Below are 26,456 nucleotides of genomic sequence, written 5' to 3'. Positions count from 1 at the left end.
ACAGACTCTGGTTAATAGGAGAAAGAGGGGTGAAATGATAGAGGTCTATAAACTTTTGAATGGCTATTATAGGATATCATCTGATGACATTTTTCATTATATGGAAGGTGGGGAGAGAACATAGGGGCATCCATGGAAGTTAAATTTATTTGCAGTCAAGAAAGGGGTAAGAGCTAGGTTTTCTCCCGGAGAACAGTGAGTGACTGGAATAGTTTTCCTTTAGGGGTAGTCAGTGCATCTAGTGTGAATGAATTTAAGGAAGGTATGACAGCTGGTTTGGGTGATTTATACCTATTTATACTTCCCTCGATAAGTCCTTGACTCCCTGGAGATCTCAGATAATAATAATAATAATACCAAGGTTAAACGAGTAAATAGAGTAGGAGTGAAATGGATGAACACTGAAATTAGGCAAGATGTGCTGGAAAAGAAAATGCAATGGAAGAAGTACAAGACAGTTCGCAATGATTGGATCCATGAAGAGTACAGAGTGCAGGCTAGAAAGGTGATGAGCATGGTAAAGAAAGAAAAGGTGCAGTATGAGAGGATATTGGCTGGTCAGGCCAAAGTTAACTCAAGGGAGTTTTTCAGTTGTATGGCAATTAATAATTCCACTTTCTTTTGCACCTGTTATTCTGCTGACATGACTATTCATCAGCGTGTCAACCTGCCTTTTTTTTTTTTTTTCTTGCTTTCCATATAGTGGAAAAACTCCCTTGGGTTAACTTTGGCCTGGCTAGCCAATGTCTTCACATACTGCACCTTTTCTTTCTTTACCATGCTTGTCACCTTCCTATCCTGAACTTTGTACTCCTCATGGATCCAATATGAGACAGTGTAATAGAAGGGAGTAGAATCAGGAGAATCTTTGGAAGTGAAAGAATCAGAGGGTGTATGAAGTATTGGTTGGGTTAGATTTTAATAAGGCTGTGAGAAAGGAGACACATCACCATATATTCTTAAGGAATGAGTGCAACAGTTTGCTATGCCCTTGACTTGGTTTTTTTTAATGCAAGTCTTCCACTGGGTAGGATTCCTAAGGAGTGGAAAGAAGGCAAAATAGTACCACTCCACTAGCATGGTTTTAGGACAGAAGTTTCCAATTACAGACCAGTCTGTATAACTGAAATTGTAGTCAGGGTGTTGGAAAGATTGGTTAAGAATAGAATACAAGATTGGGTTGATGGACATAGCATTCTTTATGATGGTCAGCATGGATTTGTACAGGGTAGGTCTTGTTTTAGTAATTTACTTGTATTTTATGATAAGATAACGAGTATATTAGATAAGGGAAAATTGTATACAGTAATATTCTTGGGCTTTACAAATGCATTTAATACATTACCACTTGATAAGTTGATGTACAAGCTGCAGAGAATGGGAATAGATAGTATATTGCTTAGATGGATTGGAGATTGGCTCTCTGAACGATATCAGCAATTTGTGTATGATGGAGCTCTCAAAAGAAGAATGATAAGTAGTGGCACTGCTGACACCATTTATTATTATTATTATTACGTGACATCTCCAGGAGCCAAAGACTCATCGAGGGAGGGCACCTATTCTATAACTCTGTCTCCATCACTCAATCCAACAACTACAACAGACTGCAACTACACCAACACCATCTACAGCCACCACTACTAGTTTTTTTCACAGAAAATCACAAACATCCATGCCCATGGTGAGATTCAAACCCACATCCTTTTGGCTGGAGAGCAGATACACTAACCACTCAGCCATTCAGACTTGGACAAAGGAATGGTATTGTAGTTTTAATATAAATAAGTGCAAGGTGTTGCATTTTGGAGTGCATAAATATAAAGCTTTATATTATATTGATAGTATTGCACTGCAGGAAGTGGATAGGATTCAAGATTTAGGAGTGATTATTGACAGTAGACTGAAGTTTACAGGGCGTATTGCAAGTGTCGCAAAGACTGCACATCATAGGATTGGGAGATCAGGGGAGAACCAGAGGTCATCCCTGGAAACTGTATAAGGAGGGTGTGAGTAAGGGAGTGAGAGGCAGGTTTTTTTCGTGCAGAGTTGTGAGTGATTGGAATGCCTTGCCTGAGAGCGTGGTGTCTGCAAGTAGTTTGAATGTGTTTAAGACACGGTATGATGAGATGTGTGTGTAAGATAAAAGGACCTCCTAGATGAGTCTTTGACTCCATGAGGTCTTGTTTAATAATAATAATAATAATAATAATAATAATAATAAGGCTGCTATGATAAGAAATATTGTAACATATAGGGATAAGGAAGTGGTTGTGCCACTGCATAAAGCATTGGTCAGACCACACTCAGACTATTGTGCTCAAATTTGGTCACCTTGTTGTTTTTAGTGTGATGTGGAGACATTGGAGAGGATCCAGAGGCAAGTGACTAAGACAATATCAGGACATTGGAATGCTGGCTATGAAGAGAGGTTGAAGAAATGTAGATTGCAGGGTTTGGTGGATAGTAGGAAAAGAGGAGATATGATAAAGACATTTAAGTTAGTTAGGGGATTTTATTGGATTAATCCACATGGGATTATAAAAAGAGTGGAAGGTAAGAGAGAAGAACCAGAGGCCATTCCTGGAAGTTATGTAAGAATGTGGTGAAGAGGGGATGTTAGGAGTAGATGTTTTACATGGAGAATTGTCAGTGAATGGAATGCATTACCAGAATGTATTGTTAATGAAGGAGTGTTAGGAATTTTAAGACATGGTATGATAAATATGTTTTCAGTTAAGTGAATCTTCCTTGATGAGTCTGCCAATTCCACGGAGGGTGCAACAACAATAATAATATACTGTTCTCGCAGCCTTAGTTGTTTAGGCTGTAATTACAACCAAACCAAACATATAATTTAATCTGTAACTTTTTATTTATTTATTTATTTATTTGGTCTATTGAAGTGAGCATATTAGCTTTAGTTGTATAACACTACATTATCTACCTCTATTTCTGAAGAATGCTAGCATAACATCTGCTTGCATTCCAAAGAATATGTTTAGTTTAATTATTATTATTAGTAGTATTATTACGGGCAACTCCAAGAAGTCCTTAGACTCATCGAGGGAGGCCCTAAACATCATGTCAACAACTATTCAGCTTCTACAGTGTCTATCATACCTTTCCTTGAACCCACTCACAGTCATGACACCCACAATAGACTCTGACAACTTATTCAAAAAAATACACATTTATGTTTGTTTAGTATTTGCAATCCATTATTAAATGGATTACATTTCGATTAGCACATCAGTGTGTTTTTAATTTTGAATGTAGCAACCATCTATTAAACAAAAGAAAAAATAAATAAACTTAAATCAATCTAAACAGTAAATCGATGCAATTATCCATTACATCAATGCTTGGTGCATCTTCTGCACTGTTGTCGAATGTAAAAAAAAAGCATTCAACAACATTGCAGAAACAAGATGCATCTCTGGTGACTAGGTTCAGCACATTATACCAGATGGTCCTGTACTGGATTTTCAATAATGTCCTGTATTTGATGAATATGTGACTCCACGAAGATCAAGAATACCACTGTATAACTAATACAGGGCATTTATCAGTTTAACCCAGTAAAAATGCTTCTCATAAATATTATGATCAATCACAATTTATTTACTAGTACTTATAAAATATAGAAACCAAATAAATAAGCATTTCGTTGTTACTGAATAGAATCTATAAAGTTTTAGAAAACTTCTGTAATGGATAAATGCACAAATAAAAAGTTATTTAAAAAAAAGATAGTGAAAACAATTCCTCACCATTGACACTTTTTTTAAATAAAAATCATAAACTTTCATTATTAAATTTATATTCCCATGTTCATTCCATCTGATGATAATAAAACCATATTTAGTTTAATTGATACAAAAATTAAGTTTTATTAATTTTTTTTCAGATGAAAATTATTTCTTATTTTACTTATTACAGCCAGTTGAAATTCATTGTTAGTCACTACACGAGACAATGATACCTTGTCATGGGAGATAAGGTTTTAGTTCACAAAAATAAATCTAAGGATTAACAACAACAATAAGTTTTTATTTTAGTATGTAACTTATCATTAGTATAATAATACCAGACACGAATTAGTCTGTTGGTATGTATAATATAGCTAGTTAGCAGAGAAGATATTTTTCTTGATGATTAAGATGCTTTTGCTTTATTTATTATTTTTTTTAAATTATAATCTTGCTTCAAGTTTCTTTAGCAGTCTGTGTATACCAGTGTTTCTCATCTAGAAAGCACATATGTCATCGTGCTTTGATATGCTTCAGGAAGATTTGAATAGACATTTTACTTGGACAAAAGATTAGGGCTGGTAGTTTTAATATCAATAAGTGCAAGGTGTTGCATTTTGGAGTGCAGAAATATAATGCTGTGTACTATATCGATGGTGCCGTATGAAATGGGTAAGATTAGAGATTTGGGAGTGATGGTTTACAGTAGACTGAAGTTTAGAGGGCATATTGCAAGTGTTGCAAAGGCTGCACATCATAGTGCTGCTATGATAAGAAGTAGTCTAACATGTAGGGATAAAGAAGTAGTTGTGCCACTGAATAAAGCACTCGTCAGACTACACTTGGACTATTATGCTCAAATCTGGTCACCTGGTTTTTTTCAATATGATGTGGAAACATTGGAGAGGATCGAAAGGCAAGTAACTAAGACAATATCAGGACTTTGGACTGCTGGCTATGGAGAGAGGTTGAAAAACTGTAGATTGCAGAGTTTAGTGCATAGGAGGAAAAGGGGTGATATGATAGAGACATTTAAGTTAGTGAGAGGATTTCATTGGATTATTCCAGATGAGATTATAAAAAGAGTAGAAGGCCTGAGTTTACTGATTAGAATTCCATGGTATCCTGTCAAAGGCCTTCAAAGTCCAGCATTATCACTGTAAACCCATTATCTTTATCCAACTCAGCTGTCACCATATTATAAAACATGAGCAAGTTACTGATGCATGACCTACTCTTCACAAAACCATGCCGTTCCTCCTCTTCCCCCATACAGTATCCCATTTCCATCTATCCATGCCTGTATTTTGCTTTTGAGTAGCTTCTCCAGTACTTGGGCAACTCCTCATATGCTGAAGAGTAATTTGCAAAATCAATCTTGGAACCTCCTTTATTAAATGGAACTATTTTCCCTTCTTTCAAACCCCTCAGGACTAACCTAGAGCTGAGACTTAGATTGAACAAAATGATTAAGGATACTCGCAATTCTCTCGCCTCTTTACGTCAAACTCAAGCTGGTATGCCGTCCAATTCCACAGCTGTATTCATTAAGCTTCTGTAATATGCTATGCACCTCCATTTCATTTACCTCGTTCCTGCAATATCACCACCTGGATGATATACTCTTGTAAAATGCTCATTTAGTAATTCTACTATTTCGACTGATTCAGTTACCTCCCTACCATCAGCATTCATTAAAATCATTCTGCCATATACATTCTTTCTTTTACTTGCAGCATATCAAAAGAACTGTTTGGGATTATCTTTAGCCGGCATTGCTAACTTCCTTTCATACTCTGCTTTTGCCTTTCCTACCACACTAGTTACCTTTCTGGCCTGTGTGCCTTGTACTGTTCAGGCACCTGCCAGTCACCTTTCTCCTTAAATTGCATCCACAATTTCTTTTTTTTTTTGCATCTCCAGCTTAACAGTGATATTCATCCATTTAACTCCCACTTGATTTAACTCCTGACTCTAGGTATGCAATCTCCCATTATCTTTATCAAGCACTCCTTTACCACTTCCCATGCACTATCAATTGCCCTACCCTTGCAGTTTTACATGTCGTAGCATCGATCCAAGCAATCTCCTAAGCCAGTCATACTTACCACGTAGCCCTGTAATTCCACATATACCCCATCTTAACTGAAAATTCCACACATTTATCCACCTCCCAAGTCAAAACCGTATGATCACTCTCACCAGTTAGTGTCAACGTGGTCATATTCATTATGAACAAATTCTCAGATGCAATTAGTAGATCAAGCACTCTCAAATCCCTAGTATATTCCATCACATGCTGTCTCAGGCATTTATCCCTTAGTAACTGCATAAATTCCATTTCCTTCCTTCCATGTGTCCTCTCCTCCTTCCAATCTATGTCCCTATAGTGAAATCCCTCATAATAATTACCTGTCCTCCACTCATTGAGTCTTTTTGCGAACATACTATCTCCATCTTTTCCATCCCCTGGTTTATAGCAGCATCCAACTGTATATTTTGTTCTGCTGTCCTCTATCTCACACCAGATAACCTCAAATGTGCTATTTTCACTGTCCTACAGTTTAACTTCTGTTATCTCTGGTTACAATTCATCAGCTATTGTCAGTAACACTCCTTCCCCATTATTTTCTCTCTATCCTCCCTGAACACAACACACTGTACCCTTCACATTCTATCCCACTAACTGTATCATCTTCTGTTAGTCGTTTGTCACTAATGCCAATAACCTTTGACCCGGATGAATCAACAATGCCAAAAATTCCTCCTGCTTGTTCCGAATGCTAGGAGCATTCGGAATAAGTGCATAAAGTACTGTACATGTACATGTACATAAAGTGCATAAGCCCCTTAGGCCCACTGCTATCCTGACTCTTTATACTAACTATCCTATTCTGGTTTGTTACCATTGGTGCTAACTTAGGCATATTATGCATATACTTACACTCAGCTGCCGCACTGATGTCTGCATATCCACTCAATAGCATAAGTGCATAAGGCCCACTGCTATCCTGACTCTTTATGCTAACTATCCTATTCTGGTTTGTTACCATTGGTGCTAACTTAGGCATATTATGCATGTACTTACACTCAGCTGCCGCACTGATGTCTGCTTATCCACTCAACAGCCTCCTCCCCCCCAGCACTGGTTTCTCTGATTCTGCACATCCACTTTCACTTCATTCAACAACACTTTTTCCAGTTTCTAAACATCAAATCTATTTAGATGCATGCAAACCATCCTTCTTGTGTAAGTTCTTTCACCCATCAAACTCACTCCACACCACTCCTTCTGCATAACCTATGAATTGAGTCATTTACTATTATGGCCTTCCTCCTTAGCTTTACTCTGTCATACCACAGCAACAGACTCACTCTCTTAACTCTCTCACTCTTTTCTTTTGCTACTTCCAATAATTTTTTCATGGCTCTCATGCCATACTTTTCTCCTTTCAAATCATTCGTTCCAGCCAATACGATCATCTCTTTCAACCTACCTTTTTTTTCTCTAATAGCCTCGCTTACATCGTTAATTTTCACAACTGAAAAGCACAAGTTTGTCAATCTTTCATTGATCACACCTTTTGTGATGAATTTCAGTACAAGACTCACTCCTTAGTTTTTCTTTCTGTGTTGGTCAAGCCCTCATTTCTCATATCTCACACTTCTTTCTTTCTGTTCTCAGGTGACCAACTCACCAGATGTTTCTTCATTTGCTCCAGCTCTTGCTTTGCCCTGTGTATCACTCCATGTAGCCAAGCTATCTCTTTCATTACAGCCAACTCTTCATTCTTTACAACAGTCATACTATTTTTTCGTTCTACACTTTTACTCTCTCTCCCAGTCCTGTCACATTTAATCTCTCCTTCAGTCTTTTCTGACATTACATCATGCTTTTCAAGAATATTTTGAGTTCCACCCAATACTTCAATCTCGCAACCTGAGACACACTTTTGATCCTCACTTTCATAGCATTTTCGGCACACTTTCCCGCCACTATCGCTTTCAAACTAAATTCCATTTGCCTTTGGTAATGCATACATTTTGCAGACATTGCACTGCACGAAGTCTGCATGGTTAAACAATGACTCCTTGGACGTCATTGTTCTGCTTTGCATTGGTGCTATGTGCTATGCTACTTAACTTACCATACAAAAGACTAAATTAACAATATTTCAAACAAAACTTTTAACTTAAAATTAATTAACTCCACAATGCAGTCTAATTCTAACCCAATTTTTTAACTGATAATGCTATATTTTTAAAACTTAGCAACTTAGCTTTCTATTATGCTTGCTAGTTTCATATTCATTTAGTTTCAACACATTTAGCATTCTGTATCCTATATGAAACTATATTATTGTTATTCATACCAGCCACTGAATTAGAAACCTTTATGTAGAGATGTATATAAATGTCACTTATGCAGCGTATATGCAAAATCTTTGGTCACATGCATCACTTCATGTTCTAGGCAACTATTTAAGAATGCTGCTCGTTAGTTATCATCTATAGCATTTCTTTACTTCTACATATTAGGAGTCTACTCATCATTGCCATTATTATTATTATTATACAGGCACCTCCATGGAGTCCAAAGACTCATCGCAGGAGACCCTATCTATCCACACAATTTATCATACATACCTCATTGAACCCTCTCGCAACCCATTCCACTCATTCACAACTCTCCAAGCAAAAAATCAAGTCCTCACATCCCTACTAATCACACCTTTATTCAACTTCCCCTTATTCTGGTCCCTCTAGCTAAGTGCTGAAACATTTCCCCTTCATCAATCCTATTTTACTATTATTATTATTATTATTGTTCCTGGAAACTCCAAGGAGTCGACAGACTCATCGAGGGAGGCCCTAACATCATGTCAAGAACAACTATTCAACATTCACACAGTATCTATCATACCTTGCCTTGAACTCATTCACGGTCGTAGCACCCACAACAGACTCTGGAAGCTTATTCCACTCATTTACCACTCTCCAAGTAAAGAACCTAGCTCTAACACCCTTGTCAACCACGCTCTTGCCTAGCTTCCATGCATGGCCCCTAGTCCTCCCACCACCAGTCATATTTTCAAAAATATCTTCTGGATCAATCTTATAAAAACCCTTCAGTAATTTGAATGTCTCATATCACCCCTCCTTCGCCTATCGTCCAATTTCTGCAACCCACAAATCTTCAACCTATTCTCATAAGGTTCATTCCACAGACCTGCTATCATCTTGGTCACTCGTCTCTGGACCCTCTCCACTTCCTCCCCATCACGAAGAAACCCTGGTGCCCATAGCTGGGCACAGAAGTCCAGATGGGGTCTTATCAAGGCTCGATACAGAGGAACAACAACTTGTTTGTCTCTGCATGTTAAAGTATTTTTCAGAAGCCAAGTGATTTGGTGAGCTGTTTTAGTTACTTTTGCAATGTGCCCCCTAAACTTCAACTCCCTATCCACCAACACTCCCAAATCCCTGGCCTCATCAATCTCCTGGAGTATGATTCCACCAATGCGATATACTGCTGCTATTCTTTTCACCCCAAAGTGCATAACCTTACACTTTGCCACATTAAATTGACATCCATTTTTCCTAGCCCAGTCCTCCAAACTATCCAAATCATCCTGTAAAATTTTGACATCTTGTGCACTCACAATTGCTCTACCCAACTTTGCATCATCAGCAAACAAGTGAACACTTCCTCTCAGATCCTTTCCAATATCATTGATGAACAAATTGAAAAGCAGTGGTCCAAGAACAGAGCCCTGTGGTACTCCACTAGTCACAAGACGTCTTTTAGACTCCACTCCTGAATAAACCACTCTTTGATATCTCTCCTTCAACCACCCTCTTATCCATCTCACCAACCCTATATCTATACCCATCTGCTCCAGTTTACTGATTAGGGATCCATGTGGTATCCTATCAAAGGCCTTGGCAAGGTCCAGTAGTATCACTGTAAACCCATTACCCCTATCCAGTTCAGCCGTCACTGTGTTATAAAACGTGAGCAAGTTACTGAGGCATGATCTACCCTTCACAAAACCATGTTGTCCCCCATACAATATCCTATTTTCATCTATCCAATCCTGTATTCTTTTCTTGACTAATTTCTCTAAGACCTTGACAATGATTCCTGATATGCTAATCGGTCGGTAATTTACAACAGCAGTCTTGGAACCACCTTTATGCAGTGGAACTATTTTCCCCTCTTTCCACCCGCTCGGGACTAACCCAGACCCGAGACTCAAATTAAACAAAATGGTCAAGGGTACTGACAATTCTTTAGCTGCTTCTCGTACAACACGAGCTGGTATACCATCCAATCCCACAGATGTATTGACAATGAGGTTATGCAATAGACCACTTCCACCTCCACTTCATTAACCACAATTCCCGTATAATCTACTGGTTTATTCGTTTCTGCAATGTCACCACCTGGATGATATACTTTTGCAAAGTGCTCACTCAGTAACTCAACTATCTCAACTGATTCAGTTACCTCCCTACCATCGGCATTCTTTAAAATCAATCTGCCATGTACATTTTTCCTTTTACTTGCTACATATCTAAAAACTGTATAAGATTCTCTTTAGCCTGCATGGCCAATGTTCTTTCGTAATCCTTTTTTGCTTTTCTTACCACACTCGTCACCCTTCTGGCCTGCGCTTTATACCGTTCATGTGCCTGCCGGTCACCCTTCTCCTTAAATTCCCTCCATAGTTGTTTCTTTTTTTGCAACTCAAGCTTAATGGTGTTATTCATCCATTTAACCCCTACTTGATTTATTATTCGGACTCTAGGTATACAGTCAGCCATTGCTTCATGCAAGCACTTCTTAACTACCTCCCATGCACTATCAACTTCTAGTCCTTGCAGTTGTACATGCCATGGCACTGAACCAAGCAATCTCCTAAGCTTGCCATACTTACCAGCCCGGTAATTCCACATGTACCCTGTCTTAATTGAAAATTCTACACCTTTAGCCACCTCCCAAGTTAAGACCCTATGATCACTCTCACCGATTGGTGGCAATGTGGTCATATTTGTTACAGCCAAATCCTCAGATGTAATTACTAGGTCAAGCACTCTCTGACCCCTAGTATTTTCCATTACATGCTGTCGCAGATAGTTATCCCTTAATAACCGCATAAAATCCAGTTCTTTCCTCCCGTGTGTCCTCTCCTCAGTCCAATCAATGCGACCATAGTTGAAATCTCCCATAATAATCACACTCCTTCCACCCATTTCTTCTATTTGCTTGTGCATACTGTCACCACCATCTTTTCCATCACCTGGTCTATAGCAGCACCCAATTGTATATTTAGTTCTGCTAGCCACAATATCACACCAAATGGCCTCAAATGTGCTCTTTTCTCTATCCTGCAATTCAACTTCTATTCTCCTTGGCTGGAGCTCATCAGCTATCATCAACAATACTCCTCCCCCCATTTTATTCTCTCTGTCATTCCTGAACACACTATACCCATCACATTCAATCCCACTAGTTATATCATCTACAGTCAGCCATGTTTCACTAATACCTATAACCTGTGGTCTGGAAGTGCCAACCATGGCCAAAAACTCTTCCTTCTTGTTCCTAATACTCCTAGTATTAGTGTACATGAATTTAAGACCCCCCATTAGCCCCAACCCTACCTTGATGCCTTATATTAACTATCCCACTCAGATTTGTTGTCCTTATTTGCTCGGGCATATTATATTCATTCTTACATTCAACTGCCTCCATAAGGACTGTATCTCTACTCTCCCCCCCCTAACAAATCTAGTTTCCCTGAATTTGCACATCCACTACATTCAGCAACACTTTCTCAAGTCTTCTTACACCATAACCATTCAAATGCAAGCCATCCATCTTACATAGATCCTTTCGCCCATCAAACTCACTCCACACATCCACAAATTCCACACCACTCGTCATACATAACCCACGCATAAAGTCATTCGCAATTATAGCCATCCTTTTAAACATTTCACTGTCATACCGTGGCAAAAGACTAATCATTCTAACTCTCTCACTCTTTTCTTTTGCTACCTCAAACAATTCATTCAGGTCTTCTATCATTTCCATTTTATCTCCTTTGAAATCATTCGTACCTGCCACAACAATCATTTCTTTCACCCTTTCCTTTTGCTCTCTAATAGACGCAGTTACGTCCTTTATGGTCGCACCAGGTTGGTACGATTTTGTCAAATCCTCTACTAACACACCTCGTACTAACGAGTCTCCATACAGCACTCTATCCTTCATATTGTTCAAGTTCACATTCATACGTCTATTTTTCCTGTCATACCTTTTATTATTGGTTGGTTCATTCAGTCTACTTTTGTTCATGCACTCTAGCTGCTGTTTTGCTCTTTCTATCGCACTATTCAACAACGCGATCTCATTCAATGCATCTATCTCATCTTTTTTGTTCTCTGAGAAACCATTTATACTATCATTCACACTTTCTACATTCACACTCTCACAATTTTCATGTACAACCTTGCCGTTTCTTGTCATATCCCTATTTCCTTCATTCTGAAGGTTGACAAAAATATCACACTCACGATCCGAAATACACTTCAATTCCTCATTCTCCCTACATTTTCTACATACATTCAATCCTTTATTATCATCTAACCACACTCCGACCGCACTCCTCAAAGCGTACATTTCACAGCTAGTACACTGACTCATTTCTTTTATGCTACCGTTCTTTGATAACGATGGCGAACCTTCATTACTGGCCGCCATTTTCCTTCGCACAGGTGCCATTCTTATTTGCAACGTGTTTTGTCAAATTATACGTTATAACACACCAAAAATAGACGCACTAAAATACGCAAGGCAAACAAAACAAAACTACACAATATTAAGTAATTTGTATCGATAACTGAAAATGATACTTATCTTATCTGGAGCTTGCACGAACACTACACATTACGAATTCATCTAGCGGCGACTTCCCGACATAGATTATGTTATAAAACACTTTAGTACACTAACCACGCTAATAAAGCTCCAATAATATACCAAAATTACACACTTAAGTCCATTAAATTGAATCCAAAACACCAATAAATCAACAAAAAACACAAATCTCTCAGGAGCTCTCCGATAGCACGTCCGTTCACCAGCTAGCCTCGACACCAATCCTATAAAACCCTTTAAATAACGTAAACGTTTCTATCATATTCCCTCTTTTCCTCCTATCAACAAACTTCTACAATCCACACACACCCTCAATCTATCCTCATATATGAGGATAGATTGAGGGAACATTCCACTGGTCACTCACCATCTTTGTCACTCGCCTCTGAATCCTCTCAATCACTTCCTCATCCCCAAGAAACCCAGAGGACTAGACTTGAGCACTGTAATCTAGATGTGGTTGTATCAAGGGTTTATAAAGAGGAATAACAACTTCCTTATTTCTACATGTTAATGTGTTCTTCAGTGGCCAAGTAATCTTATGGGCTAGCAATATGTCCTCTAAACTTAAACTGTCTGTCTACTACCACTCCTAAATCTCTAGCTTCATCTATTTCCTGAAGTACAGTGGCATCAGTATGATACACAGCTTATAATCTGTTGCTCCCAAAATGCATAACTTTACATTTCTCCACATTAAACTGATACCCATTATCTTTTGCCATTACTGACAGCCTATTTAAATCATCCTGCAAGCTCTCTACATCGCCTTGATTAACTATTAATCTATCTAATTTTGTGTCATCATCAGCAAATAACTGAATATTTATTTTCAGGTTATTTCCTTTATCATTTATGTACAAATTAAACAGCAATGGTCCCTGCATTGAACCTTGTGGCACACCACTAGTCACTTGTTTTCATCTCAATTCTGCCTCTCCACATCCACTTTTTGATATCTGTCCAGCAGCCACCCTAAAAATTATTTTCCCAGGTGAGCCTTCAACTCACAACCTCAGCATAACTGATAAGCATTGTCTTATAAGTACCATCTGCTAACCAATTGCGCCACTGAGGAACAAATCTATTATCTGTTGTGATATCTTCAAAGTTTAATAATGTCACCTGTAAACGTCACTATTCTGTTCATTGTCATCACTCCCAGATCCCTCATCTCCTCTGCCTCCTTCTGTCTTCCCTACCAATGGATGAGATAATGATAAAATTATAGACATGGGTGATATAATTATATCATCCATGCCTACCAAATTTCAAAACCTTACCCTTTTACAACACTGTACTCATGACTCCACTCTTGTACCCATACTCACATAGTCAATTCAGATCCTGTAAGGCCACAACATCTGCTTTATTCCTCATAATTTTCTACAACTTTAGATCATCTGTAAATAAGTACATATCCCTAGTTATACTTTATCTCTATATTAATAACATATAACTTAAACAATAATGACTATAAAACAGACCCCTCTGGCAAACTAGTAACGTTCATCTTTTAACTTAAACATTTTACTGTTACTCTGACAGCTAAATCTGTCTGATAAACCTTGTTATGTAACTCAGTCCATTTCAGTTTAGATACACAGTTAGATCTTAAGAAAGGCATTTGGTAACTCACTGCACTAAAACATGACCTCACTTTAACAAACTCATTTCTGGCCATCACAGAGAATATTGCTGTTATTAAACCAGTTGTGAATCCTAGCTCTCACCAACCTCTCCATCAATTTTGTGATAAATTCAAATGCACCAATTGGCCTGTAATTCAAAACATTGGTCCTATTATTTCCTCTGTAAAGCAAAGCGAGTTTATTTTCATTTTACTCGTTTGGCACTCACCCTGTTTCAAGACTTGCTAAATATCTCAAGGCTTCTCATTAACTTAATTGAACATTCTATTATGACACATATGGTGATTATGTTGCTGAACATTACCCAATTTCTCATATACCTTCTCTCAATTTTTATCATTCTTCTGCTACCATTTCCTCTTATGCTTGAGCTCTTCACAATATCAGTGTCACACTTATGAGAATGAATTGTTCACTGAATATCTTGACTATATCTTCTGTAGCAGTTACCAATCAACCATTTTCATTCACTATCATCCTTCCATAATCATTCTTTCTTCCACTTGTCAGATATCAAAAAAAAACTCTTTGGAATTTTTATTGGCTTGATTGGCCAGTTGCTCTTATATTGTACAATTAGTATCCTTATGAACTGTATAAGCTTCCTAGCCTGCTTTTATAGTCTTCGTGCAACTGATTGCTTTTTATATAGCATCCATAATGCCTTCTTCTTACTTCAATTAAAATCTTCATTCATTAATTTCACACCGACTTTTTTAATCTTCTGGCCTTTGGAATACATTCAGACAGTCCTGTTAAATTGCTCTCAATCATTGTTCAACCAATGCTGATTTTCTTCTGCCTAACTCATTATTTCATGTTACAGTCTAAGCCATCACCTAAGCTTTTCATAAAATGGAAAACTATTAATCCTGATACTTGCTTTAGCACCATGAGTTGCTGTCCTTCAGAAAATAAAATAAAATTAAATTAAATAGGTGATCCAAAAATAACAGAAAAAGTAAAAATTCAATAATTCGAAAAGTATAGACAGTAGCACGATGCGGTTTTCACAGAAATGCACAGAAAGACATAGAATTTTTTTTTAATAACAGAAAGTTTTATTGCCAGAATAGTTACATTTGCCACCGACAGGTGGCGCCTCAGTTGTGTCAGTAGTTTGTACAGTGGCGCAGTACAGTTCGCAATGCAGCTAGGATTATAAATGTTCAATGCGACAGTCGCCGTTCATGAGAATGGCCGTCAGACATGGCACGACACTCTGCACAGCATCAGTGAGGGCTTCAGCTATAATTTCTGTCACATGATGGCGAATAGCTTCTTTCAACATAGCCAATGACGTCGGCTGACCTCTGTACACCTGTGACTTCAAGTAGCCTCATAACCAAAAGTCACAAGGTGTGAGGTCTGGAGACCTTGGTGGCCATTCCTGCGAGAAAGGGCGACTGAGGACATTCCAGCACCTACTGCGATAGACAGGACCTGTGATATGCGGAGGTGCTCCATCCTGTATGAATCTTACACTATGGAGCGCTTACCTCTCTTGCAAGGAGGGAATGATGCTGTCTCTTAAAACCGCTGCATAATGCTCGCCTGTGACAGAAACAGTTCAAAATGTACCGCTGTGGACTTCCTCAAAGAAAAAGGGGCCTGTAATGAATGACGCAGTGAACCCGCACCACGCCATCACCTTTGGCTGATGCAAAGGAGTTTCCACAATCGCGTGTGGGTCCTCTCTCACCCAGATGCGACAGTTGTGTGCATTTACACTTCCATTAAGTGAAAAGTGTGCCTCGTCAGTCCACAGGACTTTGACAGCCAGTCCGCATTGTTTTCCATCTGTTGAAAAGCCCAATTTGCAAATTCATGATGTCTCTCGAAATCAGATGGTTTCAGTTCCTGTATATGTGTTGGATTTTGTAAGGATACCTCTTGAGGATGATCCTGAGTGATCGCTACACATTTCCGTACGAAATGCCAGTTCGTCTTGAAATTTCATGCATACTGCATTGCCCATGTGCGGACGCTGCCGATTGTGTCGGTCTCATGTTCGACCTTGTGTACAACTGCAATAGATTTTTTTTTTGTGCAGTTGTGCACAAAAAACTATTCTTCTTGCACGTGCTTCCAAACTGCCAATGTCCTCAAACTTTTTCATCATAGCTATCAGTAAGGAACAAGACATCGGTCCCTTTCCACTTCTAATACCCCGCGTTGAATGATAGGTGCGCAAAACCGCACTTGCACATTCGAAATTCTGATAATACAGCTTAACTAAAAGTACTTTACCTCATAATGATAACATGCCTCACCTTGGCAGAATGTTTAACTTCGGTAATAAATTAAATGCTGAAAGTTTAACTTCAGTATTCACTACATCTGAAATTTACGAACCTCACAGTTTAAATAGCGACAGGCAGTAGCTCCGGGTCTGCTACAGTGCCACTTCTCGGTGACAAATGTAACTATTCTGGCAATAAAATTTTTCGTTATTAAAAAAAATCCCATGTCTTTCTGTGCATTTCTGTGAAAACTGCATCATGCTACTGTCTATACTTTTCAAATGATTGAATTTTTACTTTTTCTGTTACTTTTGGATCACCCGGTGTGTGTGTGTGTGTGTGTGTGTGTGTGTATATATATATATATATATATATATACACACACACGTGTATATATATATATATATATATATAGACTACATATATATAGTACATATATATAGACTACATGCTATGGGAATATATATATATATATATATATATATTCCCATAGCATGTAGTCTCTTTATAAAAGACAGGGACAGATTCAAAGCAGTTGGTGTACTTTTTTTTTTTTTTTTTTTTTTTTTTTTTTTTTGTGGAAACTAGCTCATTCAATAATAATCACTCCCTTTGGTTAGAAAGACTTGGGTTTGAATCCCATCTCTGATGTGACAAACCATTATAGGAGCATTTCAACTGAAAGGGAGTTAGCCAGGGTCATACTGAGGTGGCACGATGTTTCTCTCCTAGAAAATTAAGTTTTTTTTATCCTGCAGAATAGGCAAAGTGGCCTATGTTTTTCTAACATACGCAGTTAACACACAGAGAACATTGGTCTTACAGCTTTAGTTGCTTTGGCTATAAATCCAAATAACTTTCTTTTAAGGTTTCACGGTGGTCAGAATTCATAGTTAAGAATTTATGGAGATACAACACAAATGTTAAAATAATTATTTTACTTAATATTAGGAAGGTAACATTTGACGTTTAGACCTCTGTATTGAGGTTCTCATCAGGAAAATACATATGTATAAGATCCAAGCTACATATCACTGCACTTTACAAAGGTAAAATGAATATAACTGCTTATTAAAAGATTAATAAGGTAAATTAAGGTAAAAGATTACCTAGCCTGACCTCTTTGTGGAAAAAACTAAATTAATAATAATAAATTAAAAAATAAAATAAAATAAAAATCATAAATAGTAAAAAATAAAAATGTAAAAAAACAATAAACATTTAAATTAAATAAATAAAAAATAAACACTTCAAATATTTTTTAAAAAACAAATAAATTAAAAACAGAACTACATTAAACATTTCTGAAGTCCTCGTATTGAGATTTTCTTCTGGGCTTGTTCCGCTTGCAGATGGGTCTTCCACATTCTTGGAATGATTAATCCATCATTTTTGTTCAGGTTTGGATAGTGTTTTAAACCTGAACAAAAATGATGGATTAAACATCGATGGGATACTGCATACTCTATGGGAGGAGTTATACTGGAGGAAGTAGAGGAGACAAGAGATCTGGAGTTGATGATTGATAGAAACCTGAAATTTAGGGGACATATTGCAAAGGTGGTGAAGATTACACAGAGGATTGATGCAGTTATGAGAAGGACACTGACCTGCAGAGATAAAAGGGTTATCATTCCATTGTATAAGTCTCTGATCAGACCACACTTAGACTATTGTTCTCAGATTTGGTCCCCAGGATTTGAAGGGGATACATTAACTGTGGAAAGGGTACAAAGACGAATGACAAAGATGGTTTCAGGACTGTACAATTTTGGTTATGAGGATTGGCTGAGGGAATGTGGACTGCAGAGTTTGGTGGATAGAAGAAGGAGAGGTGATATGATTGAGACTTTTAAACTGTTGAGAGGTGGTTACAGGGTTGACACTGGAGAGTTCTTTCGCTTGGTTGAACAGTGGGAAGGAGTGATGACAAGAGGCCATCCCTGGAAGTTACGAAAGGAAACTGTGAGCAAGAGGTTGAGGAGTGGTTTCTTTGCATGGAGGGTGGTTGAACCGTGGAATGCATTGCCTGATGGAGTTGTGAGAGCGAGAACGGTCAATGAGTTTAAGGAGTGGTATGATAGACTTTGTGTTTCTTAGGTGGGACCTCCCCTCGATGAGTCTTGACAGACTTTATGTTCTTAGGAAGGATCTCCCACGACTCTTTTGACTCCATCAAGGCCTGAATAATAATAATAATCATTCCAACAATGTGGAGGACCCATCTGCAACCCATATAGCAACCAGAACAACCCAGAAGAAAATTTCACTATGAGAGGACTTTAGAAATGTTTAATGTAGTTCTGTTTTTAATTAATTTATTTTTTAAAAATATTTTAAGTGTTTATTTTTATTTAATTATAGTTTTTAATATATTTTATACTTATCTGTTTTTTTTTTAATTTAATTTAAATGTTACCTTCCTAATATTAAGCAAAGTAATTATTTTAACATGCGTGTTGTATCTCCATAAATTTTAATCTATTTATAATTTTTTTAAAAATTTAATATGATTAATTTAGTTTTTCCACAAGAGGTCAGACTAGGTAAAAGATTAATAAGCAGTTAGATTTATTTTACCTTTGTAAACTGCAGTAGCATGTAGCTTGTATCTTATACATATGTACTTTTCTGATGATGACCTCAATACAGAGGTCGAAACGTCGAATATTACTTTCCTAATATTAAGTAAAGTAATTATTTTAACACGTGTGTTGTGTCTCCATAAATTTTTAACTATGAATCCAAATAACTTGTTTTTAACTTTGAGTAGGCATAACTCTTCATGAATCACTTATTTACATATTCTTGTTTGTTCTTCTTCTTCCCATCTTCCTGCAGTGGCCTCTTCCTTTTGTCTCTCCCCCATTCTATGAGAAACCCTCATGCAAATTAATCTTATAATACCCTCATCCCAAAATACCTTCTTGCTAACTTATATAGGTTAATCATATCACATTTCATATTTCTACTCCTATCCAACTAGACTCTGCAAATTGCATATATACTCAACATTCCAGAGACCAGAAACAACCTTAGTCAATTATCTGGCTCCTTTCTAATAACTCTTCATCTTTTTTTGAAAACCAAGTTACACAATCTGTGAACAGTAATCCATATGTGAACTGATCAAAGCCTTATATAATGGAACCACAACATCCTTACTTCTACACATCAGTGTCCTCTGCATTGTTGCCATAATCTGCTGTGCTCTCCTCACACTTTCAGCAACATGTCCCTTGTCCACCATCACTCCAGAACTGTCTCATCACCAACTGTGAACTCAGCATCTCATCTTTGCTTTCCAAATTTTTAAATCTTACACTGTGCAACACTGAACAGACATCCCTACTCATCTGCCCATTCATCTAGCCTATTCAAGTCCTCTTGCAAACTTATAACATCTCCTCTACTCCATCTTTGAGGAGTAGAAGAGATGTTTAAAGTTAAACAATACCTTCCCCAAATCAGACCTTTGGCACATACCACTAGTGATTTTCCCCTTCTGGGTTTTCATTCACCCATACCATGTTGCTGCTACCTACCTACGAGACAGCCAATCTACAATCCACTACACCAATCAGCTATCTAACCCCATTCATTCTAGTTTAACTTCGAGCTTGTTATTCATCAGTGTATCAAAAGCATTTGCAAAATCTAAATATACTGTTGTGTGTGTGCATCTCCTTTGTCCAATGCATTTATCATATAAATAGACTGCTAAAGATGATTACCATTATTGACCATCATAGAGAATACTTCTGCTGTCAACCCAATTCGGGATCCTAGTTCTCACCAACCTTTCCAAAACATTTACAATAATTTCATACACACAGATATTAGACATACTCTTAATTATCTAACCTTCAAATTGATTAGAATTAATCAGTTCTAATCAATTATATCCCATCTCCCAGTGTACCTAAATTATTGTAAAAATATATTATGAAAACACAGTCTTCCTTTAGCAAACCCATGCTGTCCATCAAAGGAAATGCTGCTGTTTTAAACCCAGTTCTGAATCTTTGTCCTCACCAACACTCCAGACACAGATTGGCCTATATTTTGAAATCTTATCACATCCTTTATGAAGTGGAACATCTTGCTCTTTTCCCATCCCCTTTCAACTGAGCCAGTCTAAGATATCTTAGAAAGGTACGTTGATACTGTAACTTTCCCTCAATTTGATTATAACACCAAGCTCTACAGTTGATGTTACCCATGTCCTGCTCACTGCTTCCTTCTCTCTTCCACTGCACTCAACAATTTTATGTCAAAATAGCAATGGTGCCATATGAAAGAAATGGTAGGAATACTATATTCACAAGAATTATTATTATTATTATTCAGGGCTCCATGTAGTCAAAAGACTCTTTGTGGGAGGTCCTTCCTAAGAAACACAAAGTCTATCAAGACTCATCGAGGAGAGTTCCCCCCCCCCCTGAGAAACACAAAGTCTATCATACCACTCCTTAAACTCATTGACCATTCTTGCTCTCACCACTCCATCAGGCAATGCATTCCATGGTTCAACTACCGTCCATGCAAAGAAACCACTCCTTACCCTTTTGCAAACAGTTTCCTTTCGTAACTTCCAGGAATGGCCTCTTGTCACCACTCCTTCCCGCTGTTCAACCAGGCAAAAGAATTCTCCAGTGTTGTCAACCCTGTATCCATCTCTCAACAGTTTAAAAGTTTCAATCATATCACCTCCCCTTCTTCTAGCCACCAAATTCTGCAGTCCACATTCCCTCATCCAATCCTCATAACTAGCATGGTACAGTCCTGAAACCATCTTTGTTATCCGCCTTTGTACCCTTTCCACAGTTAATTTATCCCCTTCAAATCCTGGGGACCAAATCTGAGTACAATAGTCTAGGTGTGGTCTGATCAGAGACTTATACAATGGAATGATAACCCTTTTATCTCTGCTGGTCAGTGTCCTTCTCATTATTGCGGCAATCCTCTGTGTTGCCTTCACCACCTTTGCAATATGTCCTCTAAATTTCAGGTTTCTATGAATCATCAACCCCAGATCTCTTGTCTCCCCTTCTTCCTCCAGTATAACTCCTCCCATAGAGTATGCAGCGTCCTATTGATGTTTCCCAAACCTCAAGACCTTATTTTTTGCTGCATTACACTGATACTCCCATTCATTTACCCATCTATCTATCTAGCTTATGATAAGCAATATTCTGGCATAAATGTAATGCATTACATACATTAATTTGCTCAGTGAGTCACTAAAATCTATCTGCGAGTTAATTCTTCCTGTAATAATTCTGTCAGTATTGGTTAATAAATTATATAATTTTATTATTGGCAGTAATTTTGGACGTGCTACATAAAGTGACACAGTATTCATGCTGCTATTAAAGTATTATTAATTATTAATTTAAGTATTATTAAATTATTATTATGATAAGATCAGTAACAAAAATCAGATATTAAAAGGTATAAGTTGTGCTTACTAAACTAGAATTTATAAAAATGTGAAAGACCTCTTACATTGACAGGGCTACACATAACAGTTATGTTATTTTATACCATGTTTTCTTAGTATTTTCTGAGTAGTAAGTACAGTAATAATAATAAACATAGCAGACTGTTGTCCTAAGGATTAGTTGGATCCTTAGTGTTAATTTGAAAAATAAGATCAAGTAATAATAATAATAAATAAAAAAGATTACATTAAGTCTATGTAAATTAGTGCCTAATACTGTCAACAGGTAACTAAACTAGGTAGGCAATTTTATATGGAGTCCAATTTCTTTATAAATTGATTTTCAAAGCCTGTTGGAATGCCAGAATCAGTATATGTTAATTTCTTATCTGGTATTTTGATTTAAATTGGGTGGCAATTGTACACTCCAGTTTAGATTTAAATAATAATAACAATAGAAGTTTTCAGAACTACATTTTTATGACTCACACATGTTAGAGTCATCGAGTCAACTAGTTCTGGCTTCTGGCATTCCAGCATTTCTTGCAGGTTAATTTCAAAATTAATCTGCAAGAAATTAAAATTCTAGTTACAAATTATAACTTACCTCAAATCAATAGCCTTTGAATCTGTTCAGGATCCTATGTTAAAAATTGCCTACCCAGCTTTTGTTACTTGTCAGCAGTATTATTTACTAATTTATATAGACTTAATTTAATTTTTTAATATTTTTATTATTATTTTTTTTTTCCAGATTAACTGACACAAGGGATCCAACTGACGTGCTGTCTGTAGGACAATAGACCATTAATTGTAACATTGTTCTTGTAATTACCAATGAGAGTAATGGCTTATTTAAGGTCAGTATTATTTTAAAACTCTTGATGATGTTATTGACAGATAATTCTGGTTGAATGACATATGTTGGCTATTCATTACCATATTTTTAAGGAAATTACTGTGTACACTAATTATTAATTATAATAATTGATGTAGATAAACTTATATCTTGATTACACATTACTTTAAATTTTTTTAGGAAATGACAACGTATACTAAAATATTAATTAAAAAATTTTAATCAATACCTTCTTATATTTCGACAATGTTACATTGCCATCTTCTGGGAACATAAAACTATGATATGTGCATGCAGGCACTAACAACAAACAAATGAGCTAATTTGCTGTATTGGTGGACCTTGCGTGCGATAGAATCTCCGTGGATGATCGTAATTCTTGTAGATAAATGAATACGTTGGTTACACATGACTTTACATTTTTTAGGAAATGACAACATATACTAAAATATTAATTAAAAAACTTTAATCAATGCCTTCCTATATTTCAGCAATGTTACATTGCCATCTTCTAACAACATGATAAATTTAGTTTAATCCTTTATCCCAGTGAGAGCAAACAAAGTTTGCACCTGAAAATATCTTCAGGACTGAATATAGTGTTGTACTATCTTACCTGGATAAGTAGTACAACACCAGGCAACTTGTAGCAAAGGTGGAGCAAGCTACCAACACTCCTATCCCAGTATCTCCCATAATGCAAAACACATCTCCTTGTGGATATGTATACTGTTATGCATTAAGGGATTGGCTACTACCCAGACTAGTTTCGACCTTTATTGAGGTCTCTTCAGTGGGAGCCAGGCCCAGTGAGATAGGGTGGTAGTTAGATGGCAGTTGGTTGTATTGAGGCCAATTTCCATGCTGTGGGATAGATACCAGTGGAGTAAGAGTGTATATAAAGGCGACATAAGACAGGAGTCAGACAAGGAGATGTGTTTTGCATTATGGGAAATACTGGGATAGGACTGTTGGTATCTTTCTCCACCTTTGCTACGAGTTGCCTGGTGTTGTACTACTTACCCCAGGTAAGATAGTACAACACTATATTCAGTCCTGAAGATATTTTCAGGTGCAAACTTTGTTTGCTTACACATGGATAAAGGATTAAACTAAATTTATTATAGTCTAACCAAGTGAAAAATAAACTTTCAACACTAACAACAAGCAAATGCGCAACATATGTTAATTGTTAGGGCCAGCATGCACATATTATTATTATTATTATTAGTAGTAGTAGTAGTAGTAGCACAGGCAAACTCCAAGGAGTCCTTAGACTCATCGAGGGGAGGCCTTAACATCTTGTCAAGAATAACTATTCAACATTCACACAGTATCTATCATACTTCGACTTGAACTCATTTACAGTCATGGCACCCACAACAGACTCTGGCAGCTTATTCCACTCGTTCACCACTCTCCAAGTAAAAAAAAACTAGCTCTAACACCCTTGCTAACCACACTCTTGCCAGCTTCCATATCATAGTTTTATGTTCCCAGAAGATGGCAATGTAACATTGCCGAAATATAGCAAGGTATTGATTAAAGTTTTTTAATTAATATTTTAGTATATGTTGTCATTTCCTAAAAAATTTAAATTCATGTGTAACCAACGTATTCGTTTATCTACAAGAATTACAATCATCCACGGAGATTCTATCACAAGCAAGGCCCGCCAATACGGCAAAATGGCTTATTTGTTTGTTGTTAGTGTCTGCGTGCACATATCATAGTTTTATGTTCCCCGAAGATGGCAACATTGCCGAAATATAGGAAGGTAATGCTTAAATTTTTTTGATTAATTAATATTTTGGTATATGTTGTCATTTCCTAAAAAATTTAGTCATATAATAATTAAGTTAATATTTCTTATATTTCAGCAAAGCTAAATTGCCATAATCAGGAAACACATAAACAGTATGATAAGTATATGTGAGCACTAACAATGGGTAAATGAGGCTGAAGCATGACAATCAAAGTTGAGTTATTATTAATAAAAATAATTATTAATTCAGTTTATTACAATTAATAATTAGCCTGTGTTGTAATTTCCTTAAAAAATCCAGTAATGACATAAAGGATGTTGAGTAGTTATACATTTACCTTCAGGAAGTTTGAGGAGTCAGTAAAGGAGGGCCCCTTTTGTCATCACTCATATATTATATGAGTGACTGTTATATCTGTCATATCTCATTGTAATAATAAAATTATGTTTATGCTCTTTAAGCCTTGCTAATCTCAAAAAATTCAGGACTTATACTTTTTCACTGCTCAGCTGCACTTAAACAAAAGTCTTTAAGAAATAGAACTTTCATTTCATTCCTTTCTGGGGTAGAGTAGAGGAGGGGATAATTAATGTTACCATTTGGGGAGCTTTAAATTTAACTCAGTTGGATTTTATCAATATTAAGAAATATTGATGTTGCTAATTATGCTGCTTCATTGAATTTTATGCTGTCTCAAGTAAATATATCTAACCATTGCTTTTTTAGTAGTATATCTTGATCTTTACTAAACAATCCAAATTAAATTTGAAAACAACAGCAACAAAAAAAAAAGCTGCATTAAAAACTGAGAAAAGTCTTGGTCATATAATAAATTAAAATTTTATTGAAAATAAATAAGTGAAAAAATAATGATGGTATTAGTGGTCAGCTGGTGTGGTGTTGATTGCCTTTTTTTTTTTTCTCCTTCCTTCCCAGAACTAAATTATTGGAATAGTCAACTTGAACTTTCACCATATAAGTTTTCATCATTAAATAAAAGTAACAGATTAAAATTACAGGTAGAAAATATAGATTTACAAAATCATATTTATACACCAGTTTTGAAATGTTGTTCCTAACTTATGAGCTGAATCTTTAGGGTAAACCTGGTAAAACAGCAGCACAAGGACTGCCAGGAGAGCCAGGTACTAAAGGTGACAGGGGAACACCTGGTGATAAAGGAGAAAAAGGAGAGAAGGGTGATATAGGCTTGCCTGGAGTTCAGGTTAATAACTTTTTCTCAGTACAGCTACAGATTTTAATTTTATCTCTATATGATATCTTCTGTATAGTCCAGATAGTGTTTTCTTTGCACATTTTTATTTCCTCTGCTTCTTCATAGTTCGATTCTGCATAGTCTGGTTATTAATTTTTGTATGCATTAAATTTCTTTGTTAATTTGTCATCATGTTGAGTGATATTAACTTCTAACTTGATTAATTTAGCATAGAAAATCATGCTTATTGAGTAAACTGTTATTGATTATTCTGTCCTAATGTCACCATTTCTTTAAACTCTGATATTCCATTGAGAATTCCTGCTGTTACTTGTAAATGATTCATATCTAGCAAATGTCTCTGCTGAACTTGTTATTAATATATGTCTCTCACACACACAGGTGATTTTATAATTTTTACAGTTCAGGCAATATATCACTTTAATCGTTTGTGACAATGTCAGATATTTTGTTCATTCAAAATTTCATGGCTTAAAAAATTATTTGCTATTGCACTTGATGAATAGTTTAGATAACATAAATGACTATGACATAATCCATGTATTTTTGGGCTTTGC

The 26,456-nt window shown here is 36.6% G+C and overlaps 2 protein-coding genes across 2 annotated transcripts in view; both read left to right on the top strand.

Annotated features, from left to right (window-relative positions):
* LOC150095898 (uncharacterized) overlaps positions 1-24,832 on the top strand; it is a 308,002-nt gene extending 283,170 nt beyond the window's left edge. The window contains exon 7 of the mRNA XM_090409558.1: positions 24,777-24,832. Coding sequence (XP_090265684.1) covers positions 24,777-24,832 — 56 coding nt within the window. The remainder of the gene's footprint in view (positions 1-24,776) is intronic.
* Positions 24,833-25,531: 699 nt separating this feature from the next.
* LOC150095896 (uncharacterized) overlaps positions 25,532-26,456 on the top strand; it is a 267,756-nt gene continuing 266,831 nt past the window's right edge. The window contains exons 1-2 of the mRNA XM_090409557.1: positions 25,532-25,537; positions 25,762-25,887. Coding sequence (XP_090265683.1) covers positions 25,532-25,537; positions 25,762-25,887 — 132 coding nt within the window. The remainder of the gene's footprint in view (positions 25,538-25,761; positions 25,888-26,456) is intronic.

The sequence above is a fragment of the Typopeltis vanoorti genome, chromosome 19 (genome assembly GCF_054136105.1).
Source record: "Typopeltis vanoorti isolate ZY-2024b chromosome 19, IOZ_Tvanoo_1.0, whole genome shotgun sequence".
NCBI classification, from domain to species: Eukaryota; Metazoa; Arthropoda; class Arachnida; order Uropygi; family Thelyphonidae; genus Typopeltis; species Typopeltis vanoorti.
This window is presented reverse-complemented; position numbering and strand designations above follow the sequence as displayed.